Source organism: Pseudorasbora parva, chromosome 8 (assembly GCF_024679245.1).
Source record: "Pseudorasbora parva isolate DD20220531a chromosome 8, ASM2467924v1, whole genome shotgun sequence".
Classification (NCBI taxonomy): Eukaryota; Metazoa; Chordata; class Actinopteri; order Cypriniformes; family Gobionidae; genus Pseudorasbora; species Pseudorasbora parva.
The window spans coordinates 42158883-42175073 of NC_090179.1; the positions used below are offsets into that span (position 1 = coordinate 42158883).

Sequence of the window (16191 nt, forward strand, 5' to 3'; positions counted from 1 at the left end):
AATTTGATGACATCACTCTGCACTTCAGCTTCATCAGATTTTCTGTCCAATCAAATGCTCGCTAGAATCTGAAGCCCCGCCCCTTACATTAAAAATAGACGCTGAAGCTGCGGCTGAAATCGGTTACTTGTTCACACATTTACTATTTTCTACTTGCTAGAATCTGAAGCCCCGCCCCCTACATTAAAAGTAGACGCTGAAGCTGCAGCTGAAATCGGTCACTTGTTCACACATTTACTATTTTCTACATGGTGAATGTGTACTATATAGGGGTAAGAGAATGATTCAAACAGCATAAATATGCTTTTAATTGGTGTGAGTGAAGTCTGGTTTCACGTTAGTGTCACGCTAATCACCGCAGCTCCGGTCCAGACCAAGGTTATTATAGTTTTGCTTTTTGAAATTAGTTTTTATTTTATTATCGGTTTCAATTTTGCTGCAAATTTCAGTTTAGTTTTAGTTAGTTTTACAAATGGTTTTGCTAGTTTTAGTTTAGTATTTATTTTGGAAATACATTTCTATTTAGTTTTTATTTATTTAGTTTCAGTTTTAGTAATTATAGTTTAGCAGACTTACCGTAATGAAGTGTAGAGACCAAATCAAGGTTTTTAATTTCAGCAAAGTTTAATGTTTGCACGGATTAGAGTTTAATCTTACTAAACATCCTTAAGTGAAATAACGTGATAAACGAGCATTATTGTTTAAACCCAGGAAGGTCTTACAAAACATGCATAAAGTTGGGTCTTCACCTTTGAGCAAAAAAGCTTGAGTCAAACTATGACCTATACAAACAAAAATCTGGAGATTAAAAATAAAAAAATATATATTTTGATATTTAAAAATTATATTTAATATTTTTGACATAGGCTAATACTCAGAGGATCTATCTTAAAGAACAAAATAAATGCAACGTAAAATATAAAAGTAAAAATTATAAATTCCAGACAAACTCATTCATAACAAAGATGAAATATTGTTAAACAATTAAAAGCTTATTTTAATTTCTTCAGTAGTACAATGTAGGCTAGCAGCGTAAGACCACAGCTAAAGTCATCTGAATACAGCCAACACACACTGTTGTGCTCTGTGTGTGTGTGTGTGTGTGTGTGTGTGTGTGTGTGTGTGTGTGTGTGTGTGTGTGTGTGTGTGTGTGTGTGTGTGTGTGTGTGGTGCTATAATTGTAAAGGGGACCAATGTCCTCACTTATCTAGTAAAATATTATGATAACTGACTAGTTAAAAAGGCTTATAAATCGGCCAAAACATGTTTTTATTTAAATCTATTGTTTTGCACGTTCTTGGGATGGGTAGGTGTAGGGATAGGGATTGGGTTAGGGGATATAAAATATCATTAACCTGATATAAAATCATTGGAAGTCTATGTAATGTCCTCACTAATATAGTGAAACAAACCTGTGTGTGTGTGTGTCCTGGTATTCCCTACTTAGTGGGGAAATGTCTCCACACAGATAATAATATTATTAGTAGTAAATGATTATGATAACACCTTTGAGCCTGTCAATATCATGCAAACATGAAATCTCAAACGTACAGTAGGCTAGTACTTGCTACTAGTTGCTGACTTTTGCGTCTGCGTCTCTCTTCGCGTAAGAAACGGCATTCAAAAAGTGAGCTTAAGTTAAAAGAAGTTCAACGTGCGTCTCATTACCTTGTGTTATTTCCCATTTCACTGCCACGGACGCATTGATTCTTTGTGAACTGCCGTTTAAGACTAGCGATGCGTTGACTTAGCCTGACAAGCCAGACCCACATCAAGATGTTTGGTCTGGAAACTCACCATTGACAGCTCAATCCGAGGGGCGGATAAACGGTTGTCTTTCAAACTCCCTCTGCACGCGATAGGATAGCGCTACACCAACCAGAGCAACGAAGGTGAAGCAACGAAGGTGAAGCAGAGCTCATTAATAGATTAAACATTCACCGTATCCGGTCGGCTAAACTCTGAACACATCTTCCCTTTTTAAGAATGACTTCAGTGCCGTTCTTTGTTCTTTTCTCAGAGAAAAGCTTAACTCCAAGTCTTCCAGAGTCGCAGTCAAAGCTGATTCGAAAGACCGCCGTTCGCCAGTTTCTGTGTTTACTAGAAGCATGCAAGCGCAACTCGGCCGTCGTCATTATGGCCCCGCCCACCGACTCTATACACGATGTGATTGGCCCGACCAGAGTGAGGGGAATACAGCTCAGAAGGGTATTGAGAGTACCTAGACGACACTTGCGGGCAGATTAAATTTGCTGCCGCTAGGGTGCGTCTAGATTTCTAGGCTAGTGTTGACTGTCTGCACGCCTCCGTCACAGGACAGCGGTTAACCTCCTCAGATCACTTCACGCGCAGTAGCGCAACATACAGACATTCCCTCAACCGCCACAGTCAGATTTTCCACCACATTAAATAGAGCTTATTAATAACGAAAACGAATATTTATTTTTGCTAATTATTATTTCAGTTAGTTTTTTAGTAAGAGTAGTTAGTTTCGTTTAGATTTAGTTTTTTATTTATTCAGATTTTGTAATTTTATTTCAGTTTACGAAAATGTTTTTTGACCAATAGTTTTAGTCTTAGTTTCAGTTTTCGTTTACGAAAATAACCTTGGTCCAGAGACACGAGAGCACCAAGTGGATCATTTGATTAAGTCGTAAATAAATGGACTCATTTGAATTCTGCACAGAATGCTGTATTTAAAGCAATATGGAGAAGAAACGGTTACACTCTAAAAAACACTGGGTTAAATACAACCCAATTTGGTTTGATTCATTTTTACTACCAAAACGCTGGGTTGTCACGTCTGACCTAGGATCTGTGTAACAAAAAAACTACCCAAACACTGGATTGTCATGTCTGATCCGGGATCTGGGTCAATTTTTTTTTAAATTAAAATAAATAAAAGATTACCCAAAAGGCATTTGGGTAGAAAATAGCCCAGGATTTTTTAGTGTAGAGATTAGAAGGAAACTGCAGCTTTACTGAGCTCAGAGGCTCTGGGCGAGTTGTGATATAAAATAAACACGATTGGCTATTTTTTAAAAAGGGGAGGAGCTGTTCGATATGCCCCGCCCTGTCTTCCTGTTTCAGTGGAAACATTGAATAATGCTACTTGTTACAAAGCACTGCAGTGGGCCTTTAAGTATAGCTGGGTTGGATATATTGCATTGTGTGATACAGTATTGTTACAGTGTGCTCAGATGTATAATTTGGCTTGCTCACTGAGATGCATGTCTGTGCACATTATACATACTACAAAATAGTAATATTCTACAGTATGTAGGCTATAATGTGCACAGACACACATTGGCTAAATAGTAGCCAGTATATTCTCATGTCTCTGCAGACGCTTCAATTTTTTTGACCACTGAAAACTTTCAGTTAATTACAGAAAAGGAAAAATGGGCAATAAAAAAAGGGCAAAACCTTTAAAGGAAAAGAGGAAAGAAGTCTGTTCCTCGGCGACAGGAGACCTTATTCTCCTGTGGACTGTGACAGCCTGTCAGCGCCGAGCAGGTCTGGGGCCGTGTCAACCATGCCCAGAAATCAATTCACCTCCTCATTTAAAACATCCCAGCGAGAGAGGGAGCGAGTTAATGAGGGAAGGGTTGTGATATGAACGATGGACTAAAACATCTCACAGTAATTGAGACCGAAAATGAATCTACTCTTTTCAATTCTAAGAAATTCAAACTGGTATCGCACAAGATACAAGCTGAGAAATGGAAAATGAGGCAAGCACGGAGACCTGAGCTGAATGCCAATTCATATAGGCTTTATACTCTCATATGAAATATTAGGATTAATGCATCCCAAACTATGTTGTGCTGAAAATATGCAAAAAGCTGAATGAATTATGCAGTATTAATTTTAGGTAGACCCTAGTGCCAGTTTGTGAGTAAACCAGTGTGTGAAGTGGTCTGAGGTGAGTCAAGAGCCTATAGTGTATTTTTTGTTGTTGTTTCAACTTAAAAAAGTAAGTGTTTATACTGTATTAAAATCGTACGTTTAGTCAACTTTAAACGTGTTATATCCAGAGATGTAATTCTATTACTAAATTTGAATTTTTTTTTTTTAACAGTGTCTTCACACTCTACATGCTTTCCGAATACAACCTGCAAAATACATACACTAAAAAATATTTAAGCCTACATTTTAATATTTACATATTTGAATTGTACATAAAATGTCAACAATTTCAGTTTGGGGTTTTAATGTAAACTAATTAATAAATATCATGTGCATGTGCACAGCAATTGTTCTTCCAATAAATCCAAAACGGATGATTTTAACGGTAAAAGACTGTAAAAATGCTACAGCTTAAACAGGTAAATGGTTAACAGAGTTTCCGTACCATATACGGTGAATAGCTGTAATTGATCCAACCTTAAATTTAATGTAATTTTACAGTAAAATATTGTTAAATAGACAGTTTTTGGAAGTGAAAAAGAACATGTCGTTGTGTAATTTACAGTGCAAAAATGTAAATTGACATTCCCCCGAATTCCAAGTGTGACACTTCACATTTAAAATAACCGTTTCTTCTAATCAGTTAGGTAAATTAGGGTTTTGTTACATTTCATTGTATTAAATTAATGTTTATTGCTTCTTTAAAATTTCATGTGTTACCATGATGGTGTTTAGTGTTTGTGTGGATGAAACTGTGCATCTTTTATATATTAAAGGGATAGTTCACCCAAAAAGGAAAGTTCTGTCATCCTTTACTCACCCTCATGTTGTTCCAAACCTGTATGAGTTTCTTTCTTCAGCTGAACACAAAAGAAGATATTATGACGAATGTTTGTAACCAAGCAGAGAGAACAACCATTGACTACCATAGTAAGGGAAATAATATATGGTAGTTAATGGTTGCTCTCTTTGCTCGGTTTCAAACATTCTTCCAAATATCTTCTTTTGTTTTCAGCAGAACAAAGAAACGTATACATGTTTAGAACAACACGAGGGTGAGAAAATGATGACAGAATTTTTGGGTGAATTATCCCTTTAATATTGTCCTCCTAAAAGCTGCTTGAGATGAACTTTGATTCATCATGTGATTCTCATTTCCACTGTGATTGGTGGTTGTCAGTATATATCAAAGGTACATAACATCAGTATCTCAGTAGGTTGGGAATTTAACATTAGTTAAAATATTAAGGTTATTCACTGTAAATTTAGCTTCAATCTGAATAATCTAAAATGTTACTACTATTTTTTACAGTAAAATTCTGACGACCACAGCTGCCATTTTTTTATTGTACATTTTATGGAGATTTTTAGGAAAGAAGATATATATATGCCCCTTCGGGTCTGTTTTGATCTAAAAATTAACGTCTTAAATTACTTGTATAATATATTATATAATAATTTTTTTTTGTAGTTGTAAGGCATAGAGCACATTAAGGCCACGCCCACACCAGAGGGGGAAACAAACCAACCGTCTCCAGTGACTTTGTATTGCGTGAGGCGGCCTCCTTGTCATTTTTGACTTATAACAAAAAACAGAACAATGTCTAAAAGCTGCTATGTGACAAGGTGTACAGCAAACAAGCTAGAAAAAAACACTAGGTTTTTATAAGCTACTGAACCATAAAAAGCTGCCTTTAAGGAGAAAAAAGTGGATACAGACAATAAGACGTGAAGCTTCAGCAAGAAGAATGGGTACATTTGGGATCCTCACGCCGTATGTCTCAGTATGCCTACGTGTGCAGTAAACATTTTGTCGCTGGTAAATCAAATGTACAAATAATGTCAGTTTTATACATTATATCTCCTGTCGCTGATTACATTCCCCATCCAGTGGGCGTAGTTCTCAGTGTAATATAACATATCATGCTCTGTCTCAATTGCCTGTGTCCACTTTCGTGTCATTAAAAACTTGTTTTTTGTGTCGACAGCTTATAAAAGGCTCTGGGTTATTTAGCTGGTCACCTTGTCCCATAGCAGGTTTTAGACATTGTTTGTTTTTTTGTCAGAAATGACAAGGAGGCCGCTTCACACAATACAAAGTCAATGGAGACAGTTGGTTTGTTTTCCCCCCGGTGGGCGTAGTCTTCAGATTATGATGCGTTTCGCTCTGTCTCTATAGTAATAAGTACAAATTATATGTAAAGTTTTCAGAGGAGGATGGGGAGAAGAAAATAAATAAAAGAGATCTCCTAAAACCTTAATCATTAATTAAATGCAATAAAACCCTCACAAGCTCCAGAAGTACAGCATGTGTATCATATCAACCCACCACACCAGAGAGAGAAAGTAAATTACTCGTTGACCTATTGGTCATGCTCTAGTTTGCATATCTAATGAATTCTCCTCCCTGTGTGTGTCAGGTCAGAGCTAAATTGGCCTGGAATATCTCAGAACCAATTTATTTCATTAGGAGCCGCGAGACTGGGAACACACGGCATGAGTGAGCACACACACCAAGATTTTCTGTGACTCAGTGGATAAGACAATCCAATGGCAAATTATGCCATGAGAAAAAAGTGTTTCGCTCTCAACATACACACACACACACACAAAATCTATTATTACTGTCTGCTAACATCCTGCCTCAAACACAACACATACTTTTGGTCGTGACAATACTTTTCTGAAGATTCAACTTATACTTTATGAAGTATAAGTTGATTCAAAGAGCTGTCCAAAGACACTAAAGACAAAATTGTACACCTCCATGAGGCTGGAAAGGGCTATGGGGAAATTGCCAAGCAGCTTGGTGAAAAAAGGTCCACTGTTGGAGCAATCATTAGAAAATGGAAGAAGCTAAACATGACTGTCAATCTCCCTTGGACTGGGGCTCCATGCAAGATCTCACCTCGTGGGGTCTCAATGATCCTAAGAAAGGTGAGAAATCAGCCCAGAACTATACGGGAGGAGCTGGTCAATGACTGGAAAAGAGCTGGGACCACCGTTTCCAAGGTTACTGTTGGTAAAACACTAAGACGTCATGGTTTGAAATCATGCATGGCACGGAAGGTTCCCCTGCTTAAACCAGCACATGTCCAGGCCGTCTTAAGTTTGCCAATGACCATTTGGATGATCCAGAGGAGTCATGGGAGAACGTAATGCTAGATTTTGGGGAACAACCTCCTTCCCTTAGTTAGAGCATTGAAGATGGGTCGAAGTTGGGACTTCCAACATGACAATGAACCGAAGCACATAGCCATGATAACCAAGGAGTGGCTCTGTAAGAAGCATTCTCTCCAAGAAGCAATCTCCAGACCTAAACCCAATAGAGAATCTTTGGAGGGAGCTCAAACTCCCTGTTTCTCAGTGACAGGCCAGAAACCTGACTGATTTAGAGAAGATCTGTGTGAAGAAGTGTGCCAAAATCCCTCCTGCAGTGTGTGTAAACCTGGTGAAAAACTACAGGAAACGTTTGACCTCTGTAATTGCAAACAAAGGCTACTGTACCAAATATTAACATTGATTTTCTGAGGTGTTCAAATACTTATTTGCAGCTGTATCATACAAATAAATAGTTAAAAAATCATACATTGTGATTTCTAATTTTTCTTTTTTTCAGATTATGTCTCTCACAGTGGACATGCACCTACGATGACAATTTCAGACCCCTCCATGATTTATATATAAATTAATTACTTTTTTTTGTGTGAAAAATTTAAATGGAAAAAAACTGATTTTGGGAAAATGGATTTCGTAGGGCCCTACACTTTGATTGGGCCCTACATTTCATTGAACATAAACATATTAAAATCCCAGAAATACTAATGCAAAGGGAACACGTACACACTTAAGTAAAGATTGTTTATTAATACTTTAACTCTGAGCTGTTTTGCTGTAAACTGGTTAAGTACAGGCCAGGGGTATTTACATAACATCATCCCATATTCTCTATTAAAATATATATGTATATGTATATATGACACGCGATAAATAAAATGTTGCCGGGTGATGGCACTGTAATGTTGACAAACATTCTAAATAAGAACACTTCAAACATCCGTGTAACTGCGTGTTCTGCACACCAGAAATATTTAAATTCATGAATATTTTTAAGACCAGCATTCATAATTCATTAGTAGCGTGACTTTGGCTGACTCGAAAAAATATATTTTGAAAATATTAAGTTTTGCTCTGCTCAGTGGGCAAAAAAACAACCTGGTTTTGCTTATTCAGACCATTTCTGTAGGACAATAAAAATATGAATTGGCAGCAAAAGCAGTAAAATGTTAATAAAATCTGGAAACCAGAAAAACGCAGAGCTGGTCTTTGGGGTTTTGCATCCTGACGATTCAGCAGGAAACTTCTCGTGAAGTTCTGCGGACGAATTCTCACCGCTGTCTCTCTTTCTCTTAAAACATTTTCTGCTCTGCAGAGTGTTCGATAAGTCTGTTACCATGGAAACCGAGACATGGTGGCAGGGTCGCCTCTCCAGTGCTGACAGAAATAAACGAGAGGAAACACGGATGAGATGATGAGACCGACATGAGGCGAGAATGGGAAAAGACATGAAGCAAACACGATGCGAATGAGGTCGAATGGAGAAGTGTTCCTTTGGGATCTGGCTGCAGATCTGTGTGGGATGAAGTCGAGCGACTTCAGGACCTGAAACATGCTGAGCAAGTTCCTCCGCGGCTGGACTCCTGCTGCGGCGAGATGGTTTCTGCAACCTCTGACTGCAGCAGATCATTCTCATTAGCTATAATGTGCTTCACCAGACAGTGCGCAGCCTCATCTATATTAATATTTTCCTAGAGAGAGGGAGAGAGAAAGAGAGAGCTAGTACCTTTCCTGTCAGACTTCACACACCTTGTCTCTGGCTGTGACTGCATTAATTAGCTTGTGAATATTCATGAGTCGTGACACACTGTAGCAGAAGGACTGTGAGTCAGCAGAGTCAGTGTTTGAGTGATCTTGTCAGCTCTAATGAGACATCACACTTCTTTACACACAAACACGCCCGATTCACTACAAATAATCATCTTCAAAACAGCCTAGAAGGTCAGACGGCACAAAAATAGTTCAAGTTCTGTCATCATTTACTCAACCTTGTGTCCCTCCAGGAGCCTTACCAAAGACTTCTTTTCATCCACGGAGCACAAAAAGAGAAATTTAACGGCGTTTCAGCTTACTCACTCTTGCCGGTCAAATACTTTTATTGAGCAAGGACATTGAGCAAATTGATTAAAATTGACCGTAAAGACATTTAACATTTCTACTACTAAGGGTGCTTTCACATCTGCCTCATTTAGTTCGGTTGAATCGTACTAGAGTTCGTTTCCCTCTTTGGTGCGGTTCGTTTGGCCAGGTCTGAAAGCAGCAATCGCACTCGGGTGCGCACCAAAAGTGGACCAAACAAGCGGACCGAGACCTCCTTGGAGAAGTGGTCTCGGTACGATTTCAAACGAACTCTAGAGCGGTTTGTTTGTGGTAAGAACGTGATCCGACCTCGAACAGAACCAACTGCAAAAGTACTAATCATTTTTGGACTAAACCAGCTGCCGTAGTTAGCTGCGCTGACATTGTGTGCATGATATTATTACCTGATAGATCGTTGGAAATATTTTCGGGAAGATGAGCATGTCAGTTAAGAATAATTAATGCACGCCTCCGCTTGAAGTGACGAGTGATGCGTGCTCGCCGTCTGCAGTGCCTTAGAGCGTTGTTTTCATGTCGCATCTGCGCTTCATTATAGAAATGTTTTGTTTGCATACTGTGGTAAATACACACAGTGTAGTAGATTATGGCCAGGGACAAAACCGGCCCGCGCAGTCGTCTCTCCATAGTGTTATAGTTTGCTGGCTTTGCCTCTTCTGTTGGAATTTTCCCACACGTAAATTCTGACCAATCGAAAAGCAGTTTAGGAAATACGCCATGGCCAATGAGTGATGTGGATGTTGTCACGTGCCTGCGTTTTGGTTCGTTTCAACTGGTTCAGACCAAAGCAATCAGTGTGGTGTGAAAAGGAACCAAAAAAGCTGAAAAATGCAACAATGTATAATTGTTTGCCCTTGGTTCGGACCAAATGAACCGCTCTAGAGATGTGAAAGCACCCTAAGATTTATATTTAAAATATATGGTGTTCTTTTGAGTTTATGTTCAGCAAATAATCCTGAAAAATATGAAGCAGCACAACTGTTTTCAACATTCATAGTAATCATAAATGTTTCTTAAGCATCAAATAATCATATCAGAATGACTTCTGAAGGATTATGTGACTGAAGACTGGAGTAATGATGCTAAAAAATTCACCTTTGATCACAGGAATAAATTAAGTTTTACAATATATTCTAATAGAAAACATTTATTTTAAATTGATCATTTTAAAATCCATAAATGCAGCCATGGTGAGCAGAAGAGACTCCTTTCAAAACCCCAATACCAAACGTTTGAATATATTTAGATATGATGCAAGTTTGAACATGCATGTAAATGAGTTGATCACTTAAAGGTGCAGTATGTAATATTGTCTAGCTAGTGGTTGAAATAGGTACTGCAGTCAACATTGAAAATATTGGAGAGTTGTTTCCCGCCCCTCCTCCTCAAGGCGGATTTATACCTCTGTGCTGAACCTGCGCCATTGGCTGTGTGTACCACGTGTAGCCTATGGCGTAGTCTGACGTGCACCTTTCCAAAAACGTAACAACACGTTACTTCTACGTGGACTGGAAGCATGAATGGCTTGCTGTACAAATCAGACTTTATGCTCACGAGAGTTGCCAGATTGAAGATACACAACAAGAGCGAGCGCAACTGACAATGGAAGTCAAGGAGACTTACACACTGTTGATTTATTTACGTTTTAATATAAATCTGTTAATATAAGGGGTGTAACATTACACAAAACTGAAGGTTCAGGATTCGGTACAGCAGTTTTGCAAAATTACTTTTTATTTATTTTCATTTAAGAGTGGTTTAGTAAACAAATTGTCCTTAAATTAATTCAATTATAACTTAAGACGGGTACACACACTGTGATTTATAAAAGTCCTGTCAGGCTGTACGAACTTCCCCTCTGTAAGCCATGTAACACTGAGAGATCTCAATTATTATTAAACGGTTAGTTCAACCAAAAATGAAAATTACTTCATTAATTACTCACCCTCGTGTCGTTGGACACCAGTAACAACTTCATCTTCGGAACACGAATTAAGATATTTTTGTTGAAAGCTGATGGCTGAGAAAGGCTTCAGAAAGGCCTCCATTGGGATTCAGTACATTCCCACTGACCCACTCACAAGACCCATAAAGGCACTAAAGACTTCGATACAAAGTCCATCTCACTACAGAGGCTGTACAATATTTTTACGAAGCGACGAGAATAGTTTTTTGTGCAAAAAAATCGAAATAATGACTTTATCCGCCAAGTTATTGTCTTCCGTGTAACTCTCGGACGTGAACTGACGTGATAGCAGCGCTCCTCCTTTTCCGGGTCATGTATCCGAACGGCGGATCTGTGTCATTCTCGCGCATGTGTCGAGTTCACGTCAATAACTTGGTGGAGTAAAGTTGTTATTTAGATTTTTGTGCGCACAATAACTATTCTCGTTGCTTCGTAAAATTATTGTACAGCCACTGTAGTGAGATGGACTTTGTATCGAAGTCTTTAGTGCCTTTATGGGTCTTGTGAGTGGGTCAGTGGGAATGTACTGAATCCCAATGGAGGCCTTTCTGAAGCCTTTCTCAGCTTTCAACAAAAATATCTTCATTTGTGTTCTGAAGATGAATGAAGGTCTTACGGGTGTCCAATGACATGAGGGTGAGTAATTAATGAAATCATTTTCATTTTTGGGTGAACTAACCCTTTAATGTCAGACTGTACGATAATTGAGGCATGTTAAAGTCATAGACTGTAAAAAAAACATGGACGTAGTGTCCGTGATGTCTCATGTAGGATTCTGAAGAGCAGTTTTGAAGCGTATAGTAGAAACGAGCTGGCTGTTGCTATCTTGGCAGCGAGTCACGCCCAGATGACACAAAATGGGCAAAGAGGCGGAACGTGGGCGGAGCTGAGGTGACGCGGGCGGAGCCGAGGTGACGCAATGACAGCAGATAAATAGCTATCCACCTGTCAATCAAAGTGGCCACCTCTTAATTATGCAGAACTTTAAGGCTTTATATAATGCAAACTAATGAGTTATAAAAAAATTCACCCCCTCACAGTTGTCACAATTATTTCAACCTCTTCTGCACATGCCTTTTTTTTAACAGAGGGACTTTGCGGGGGATTCTTGAAAATAGATTAGCTTCACACAGACGTCTTCTAACTGTCACAGTACTTACAGGTAACTCCAGACTGTCTTTGATCATCCTGGAGGTGATCATTGGCTGAGCCTTTGCCATTCTGGTTATTCTTCTATCCATTTTGATGGTTGTCTTCCGTTTTCTTCCACGTCTCTCTGGTTTTGCTCTCCATTTTAAGGCATTGGAGATCATTTTAGCTGAACAGCCTATCATTTTTTGCACCTCTTTATAGGTTTTCCCCTCTCTAATCAACTTTTTAATCAAAGTACGCTGTTCTTCTGAACAATGTCTTGAACGACCCATTTTCCTCAGCTTTCAAATGCATGTTCAACAAGTGTTGGCTTCATCCTTAAATAGGGGCCACCTGATTCACACCTGTTTCTTCACAAAATTGATGACCTCAGTGATTGAATGCCACACTGCTATTTTTTTGAACACACCCCTTTCAACTAATTCAACTAATTGCCCAATTGCACAGCCTTAAGAGCGTGCATATCATGAATGCTGGGTCTCATTTGTTTTCTGAGAATCTACTGAACCTACTGCTAACTTGTTTGCCACGTAGCAATAAAAAAATATACGAAAAACCTTGATTATTCTGGTTAGTCACATTGTACTGCTATTATTTTGAACAATACTGTATATATATAAACAAAACAAGCCTAGCCCAGGTGAAAAAAAGTAACGCAAAAGTAATGTAATGCATTAATTTTCTTAAAAAGTAACTAAATAACACAATTAGTTATTTTTAAGGGAGTAATGCAATATCGCCATGCATTCCTTTTCAAAGTAACTTTCCCCAACACTGATTCCTAATTCTGACCTTTTAACCTCCATTGATCTTGAATCACCTCACATCAGTGTCCACATCATCATCAGCTGTTCATTACACACCTTGGCTGAAGTTTCAAACCATCCCACGAAGCCGTTCTCCTGGCAGAACTGCTCCATCTTGATGCCGTTGTTGGTAAGAACGTCTCTGCCCTGATCGCACTTGTTGGCGAGCAACACGGCCGCCACATGTTTGCCGTTGGATAAACTCAGCTTGGCGTCGAGATCCTCCTTCCATTTCGTCACCGCCTCGAAAGTGGACGGCCGTGTGACGTCAAAAACGATGAAGGCTCCCATGGCCTCTCGATAATACACCCGCGTCATGTTCCCGAAACGCTCCTGGCCTGTGGAAGCGATGGGGTTGGAAAAAAAAAAACACATGAGAGTCTTGTGTAATACCAGCTATGAAAGGAACATGCACACACATTATATAACTACAAAGACAACAATGAGATGTTTATTATCAGTTGAAGCCTTGGGTGAATGTGAGAAGTTCTACTTCTCCCTGATCCACGTGATCGTACTTTGGGATTCTTCTAACCACATTCCCAAGAGTTCAAGCTAAAGCCTGGATATCATTAATGAGGAAAAGCACATTCCAGCAGCTCATATTGATCAACTCCACTGAGCTCCAGCCTCACGCCGTTGAACTTAAAGCTCTGATCTGGGCCACGACTCAATGCTCAGGATTAGTGTCAGAAGTTACTGGAGTGAAGTCGGAGAAACACTGCAGAAAGCAGAGTCTTGCAATACTATGAGGAAGAATAAATAGTTGCCATTTACAACAAAAGAAAAAAATGATTTCTTTGCATTGATATCAAGTTCTATTTATTGTAATGACATTTAATTTACCAATTAAACTTGTGATATAACAGTCAACATTACTGCTTTCTGGAAAGCTGCTTTAAAACAATGTGAAAAGCGATAGAAATACACCACACTGACATTATTTTCCCTAGAGAACGACAACACAATGACAGATCACGCTCCTGTCTGATGTCCCAGTGCATTTCATCTCCCATTTACAATGACGTTCCTGTTTTCCTTCTTTTGGAAATCTCCCTCACATGAGAGGCGAACACATGACCGCGCAGAGAGACTTGAATAAAACAATGTGGCATCGTATTATAGGACATATTTGAATAGCCTACGCTTGACCCATATATTAATATTAGACCAAAATATTATAACGTTATATTAAGGCCTTTTATATGTAGAACTAATAGTCTATTTATAATAAATATAAAATGATATATAAGTTTTAAACAACTTTCTGTGACAAGCCAAGAATAAAACTTGAATAAAAACAATGCGGCACCATAATTAGATAGACATATTTGATTACGTTTGACCCAAATATTAATATTAGACCAAAATATCATAACGTTATATAATGCCTTTTATATATGTAGAACTAATTGTCTATAATACATAGAAAATAATACACAAGTTTTAAACAGCTTTCTGTGACTGAGTCAAGCATAACACTAATAAAATAAATTAACCTCTAAATCTAAATACTTATAAATAGTTATAAATCACTCGCATAATAAATAAGGCTGTACATAATAGCCTACTATACCAGTTATAAAAATTAAGAGACCACTTTATGGATTTCTCAAGGTGGTCTCTTATTTTTCCCAGGGCTGTATTGTGATATTTAAACTCATTCTAAACAAGAATTGGGCCCATATAAATAACTCTAATTAAAATAAAAATTAATAAAATTACCGGCGATGTCCCAGAGCTGCAGTCGGACGGTTTCCTGGTCGAGGTTCAGGACTTTGAGCGCGAAGTCCACGCCGATCGTCGCTCGGTAGTTCGGGGAGAAGTTCTGGTGCACGTAGCGCTTAATGATGCTGGTTTTCCCCACACCCAGATCCCCGATCACCAGGATTTTAAACAGGTGTTCCTTCAGGTGATGGTTCTGCATGGCTGTGTGAGATGGAGCCGAACATGGACGCGTGTGATCCGCAGTGAGACTCTGAGGGGAGAAACAGAAACGCCCCGCGGAGAGAAAAACTCAACTTGTGACTCGACTCGAGCATGAGACCAGAGACGTGAGGAGATGGAGGGGTCGACCGGGTCCGCTTCAAACTTCATTAGAAAGTCAGAAGGGTAAGGCCTACAGTTGTCGAAAGAAGATAACAGAGGTTGACAGTAGTGAACTATTTGTACTCAAGTAGCTTACATTGTTAAATTGAATGTAGGCCTACTTCAGTGTTTTTCTCTGGAAAACTTTTACTTCACTACATTCCAAAGCATAATATCGTACTTTTTTCCGCACTACATTTCATAATTAAACGTTGCTTTTTTACCTTTAAAGGGATAGTTCACTCAAAAATGTAATGTTATCTGTTATCATTTACTCTCCATCGAGTTGTTCCAAACCTAGATGAGTTTCTTTCTTCTGCTGAACACAAAGGAAGATATCTGGAAGAATGTTTGTGTCCAAGCAGATCTTGGTCCACATTGACTACCGTAGTATTTTTTTCCTTTACATTGGTAGTCAATGGTGCCTAAAATCTGCTTATATACAAACATTCTTGCAAATATCATCCTTTGTGTTCAGCAGAAGAAAGAAACGTATACAGGTTTGGAACAACTTGATGGATAGTAAATGGAAGAAATTTCATTTTTGGGTGAACTATCCATTGAAATAATTAATTACATAAAAATGTAGTACTTTCTTAAAACTTTGAATTACTTTTACATGCAATTACAAGACTTTTTGTCTCAGTTTTTGTAAATCCACATGTGGTTCAGAGTATTTATTTTTTCCCACATTAATGTCACGTTTAGTACAATTATGTGATTTTGTTTAATTAATAATAAAAGTGTATACTTTTTTTCTTGATTTATCCCAAAAGAATGGAAGTGAAATGTGACATGCCCCATAGGTGGGGTACACTGGAACATGACCATATGACAGCTTCAAATGTTACCGGATATAATCAAAAAACTTCCAAGACAAACTAAAGTATTTTTTCAATAAAATGCAATTAACTTAAAGGCATTTTTATTCATTAAAAATATACAAATTTTTGAGTTTGACAACTAACACGTCACTAAATACAGCATAGTTAAGAACATAACTTTTATTTCACTACATTCCAAAGCATAATGTCAATTTTACTGCACTACATTTCA

At 38.3% G+C, this 16191-nt stretch overlaps 1 protein-coding gene across 1 annotated transcript; it reads right to left on the reverse strand.

The window, feature by feature from the left end:
- Positions 1-7799: 7799 nt before the first annotated feature.
- Positions 7800-15317, reverse strand: rab38a (RAB38a, member RAS oncogene family). The gene is made up of 3 exons (XM_067451338.1): positions 14773-15317; positions 13105-13385; positions 7800-8717 (listed from the first exon to the last, which is right to left on the reverse strand). The coding sequence occupies exons 1-3, from the start codon at positions 14972-14974 to the stop codon at positions 8565-8567; spliced, it is 636 nt and encodes a 211-aa protein (XP_067307439.1). The 5' UTR covers positions 14975-15317; the 3' UTR covers positions 7800-8564.
- Between the last annotated feature and the right edge of the window lie 874 nt (positions 15318-16191).